Below are 2374 nucleotides of genomic sequence, written 5' to 3'. Positions count from 1 at the left end.
CTGCTGAAACAAGGAGACAGGCTCTCCCTGGGAAATGGGAGCTATTTCTTGATTATCACATAGAACCCAACTTCCGCTAATCCCTGTTGGCTTCAGAGATTGTACTGACAAGACCAGCCCACGCTCTATTTTAAGGATTAGTGGCAGCTCGAAGCGTCCCCTTGGAAAAGGAGAAGGATGCAAACACGGTGTCCCTGTTTTCACCATCTTGCTGCCACAAGAGAGTGTGATGTGAGGCAGATGTGGTGAGCTCGTCCTGAAATGTACGGTACCTTTGAAGAAGACGAATTTCCCATCAGACCGCTCATAGGCTGCATCGATCTTTGCAGGGAGGCCCTTCCAGAACTGCTCGATCTGCATGGGGTATCCCTCCTGCACTCGGTTGTTGCGCAGACGCCAGAACCAGCGATCCTGAGAAAACCAGAAGCGTCTTCAGACCGAGCATTTTTATCTTGCAGTCAAATCAGGGCTGGGCGTCCAGCATCGCGCATTATTAATCCCTGCCTAGGCCCCGCAACCATTAAAGACCGAAGTCCTGGTTCAGGTGACAGCTCCAACCCAGCCCAACGCTGTCTCCAGTGAGGGAAGCGCTTCCTGGGGAAGGTGGCAGCCAAAAAAGGTGAGGAGCTGATTGCTGGTGCTGTGAAAAAGGGTGGAAAGAAGGAGAGGAAAAAAAGGAGCAGGGGGAAGCAAGCCCACAGTTACAAGCGTTAATTAAACTCGTTTGTGTGTGACCTTTCCGCGTGTCTCGTCACCGAGGTGTCACACTTGTTCTGGCCCAACCAACTCTCAACTGTCAGACCCCAGGAGAGCCACACAGCCTTAACATCACGAGGTGACACAACGTCCAAAGGCACAAAAGAGATATTAAATATCACTTTAGCTACGAGATCATTAGTTAAAACCATAGTGGATACTCAGGGATGAGTAAGAGTAGGATATGGAGCCTGTGAGACTTCTCCCAGATACCGCCACAGCCTTCAGCTACTTTCAGGTCAAGTGTTTTCTACATCTGATGTGGTTTGTCCATTTAATGACCTTCAACGTCCCCCTCTCCACGTTCGCGCCCGCTGGGCAGAGGGAAAGCTGCAGGTGTTTGGGGAATGAGACTATGGATTTCCATACTCACGACACTCTGCCGTGCGTCGTTGAGCAAAACCTCTCCTTCTTCCCTGGCCATAGTTTACAAGCAAGGTCGACTCAAACCCCCCAAGAGCCTTGGGGAGGCTGAGTGCTCCCTGAAGCCCAGGGTTCAGCTCGCACCATCTCAGGAGGCAACACGGCTTAATCCCTGCTCAGGTACCGGCATTGCTCTCAGGCGTTAAAGGTGGTTCCTCTCTGAGCTTGCGGGTGTCTGAATTCTCTGCGAGTGCAACCAGTTCACCTCTAGGTGCACAGGCTGCTTGGCCACTTTGGGACTCCTATCAGGCCCTGTTCCCAGATGTTACAGAGCCCAGCTGCTTACATTTCCTCCTGAGTTTGCTCATTCACCAGCCTCACAGAAACTGAGCTATTTTCACAGACATTTCAAGTCTCACTACCGTATACTTCTATTAATCTTTTCCGGCAATAAACCTAAAGAAAGGCTCACGGCTAAGCAGGAATTCTTAGTACCTTGAAAACAAACATTTCTCCTCTAAAGAGAGCCACGGTGTTAAAGTTGCCATCACAGATGTTTGGTTTTGTGCCAGGAGGAGCTGGCCTGTCACCCAGAGGAGGACTGGCAGGTCTTGGCTGTCTCTCGTGTTTTCTTTCTGAAGTGGAGTGAATTCTGCGAACAGGAAGAGTCGGTAAAGGCCTGGTTGGCTCCAGGGGCTCAACAGGAGGACCTAGAAGTGAAAAGAAAAACATTCAGCAAAGTGGACAAGTTTGGATTTTCTGTTCTTGCCTCGTAGGTTTTAAAAGGCAACAGGCTGGATGCATTGCGAGGAATTTACATACTCCTCATGCAGAGCTCATTCCCTAGAAATGGGGAGCAGAACGAGATGCGTCCACTTGTGAAAGGCGTCCCAAAACTCGAGGAGCAGTAAGAACTGAAGAAGAGCCAGTATGGTTTGGTAGTTCTTCCCAAGGAGGCTGGAGCTAAAAGGAAGGAGGAACCACCCCACTCAGGTTCCTAACTGAAATGAAAGGTAATAGCCCTTGAATAGAAACATTTAGTAGACTATAAAACCCCCCAAAAAAGCTAAATCAGCATAAAGAACAGCGCTACAATCTAAGGGCAACTGCAGGGGAGTTTAGAAATTAGAAAGCAATTACTTTATGTCCTGGTTTTGTCCGGGACAGAGTTCATTTTCCTCCCAGTAGCTGTTCAGCATTGTGGTTTGGATTTACTGTGAGAATAACATTGAAAACACACCGATGGTTCAGTTGT

The 2374-nt window shown here is 49.1% G+C and overlaps 1 protein-coding gene across 1 annotated transcript in view; it reads right to left on the bottom strand.

The window, feature by feature from the left end:
* MMP24 (matrix metallopeptidase 24 (membrane-inserted)) overlaps window positions 1-2374 on the bottom strand; it is a gene marked incomplete at its 5' end in the record, with an annotated part of 32438 nt that overhangs the window by 2194 nt on the left and 27870 nt on the right. The window contains 2 exons of the mRNA XM_009872041.1: window positions 273-411; window positions 1615-1829. Of these exons, the coding sequence (XP_009870343.1) occupies window positions 273-411; window positions 1615-1829 (354 nt within the window). The remainder of the gene's footprint in view (window positions 1-272; window positions 412-1614; window positions 1830-2374) is intronic.

The sequence above is a fragment of the Apaloderma vittatum genome, unplaced genomic scaffold (assembly GCF_000703405.1).
Source record: "Apaloderma vittatum isolate BGI_N311 unplaced genomic scaffold, ASM70340v1 scaffold6076, whole genome shotgun sequence".
NCBI lineage: Eukaryota > Metazoa > Chordata > Aves > Trogoniformes > Trogonidae > Apaloderma > Apaloderma vittatum.
Note: the sequence above shows the minus strand (reverse complement) of the source record. Positions and strands in the feature narration are given on the sequence as shown.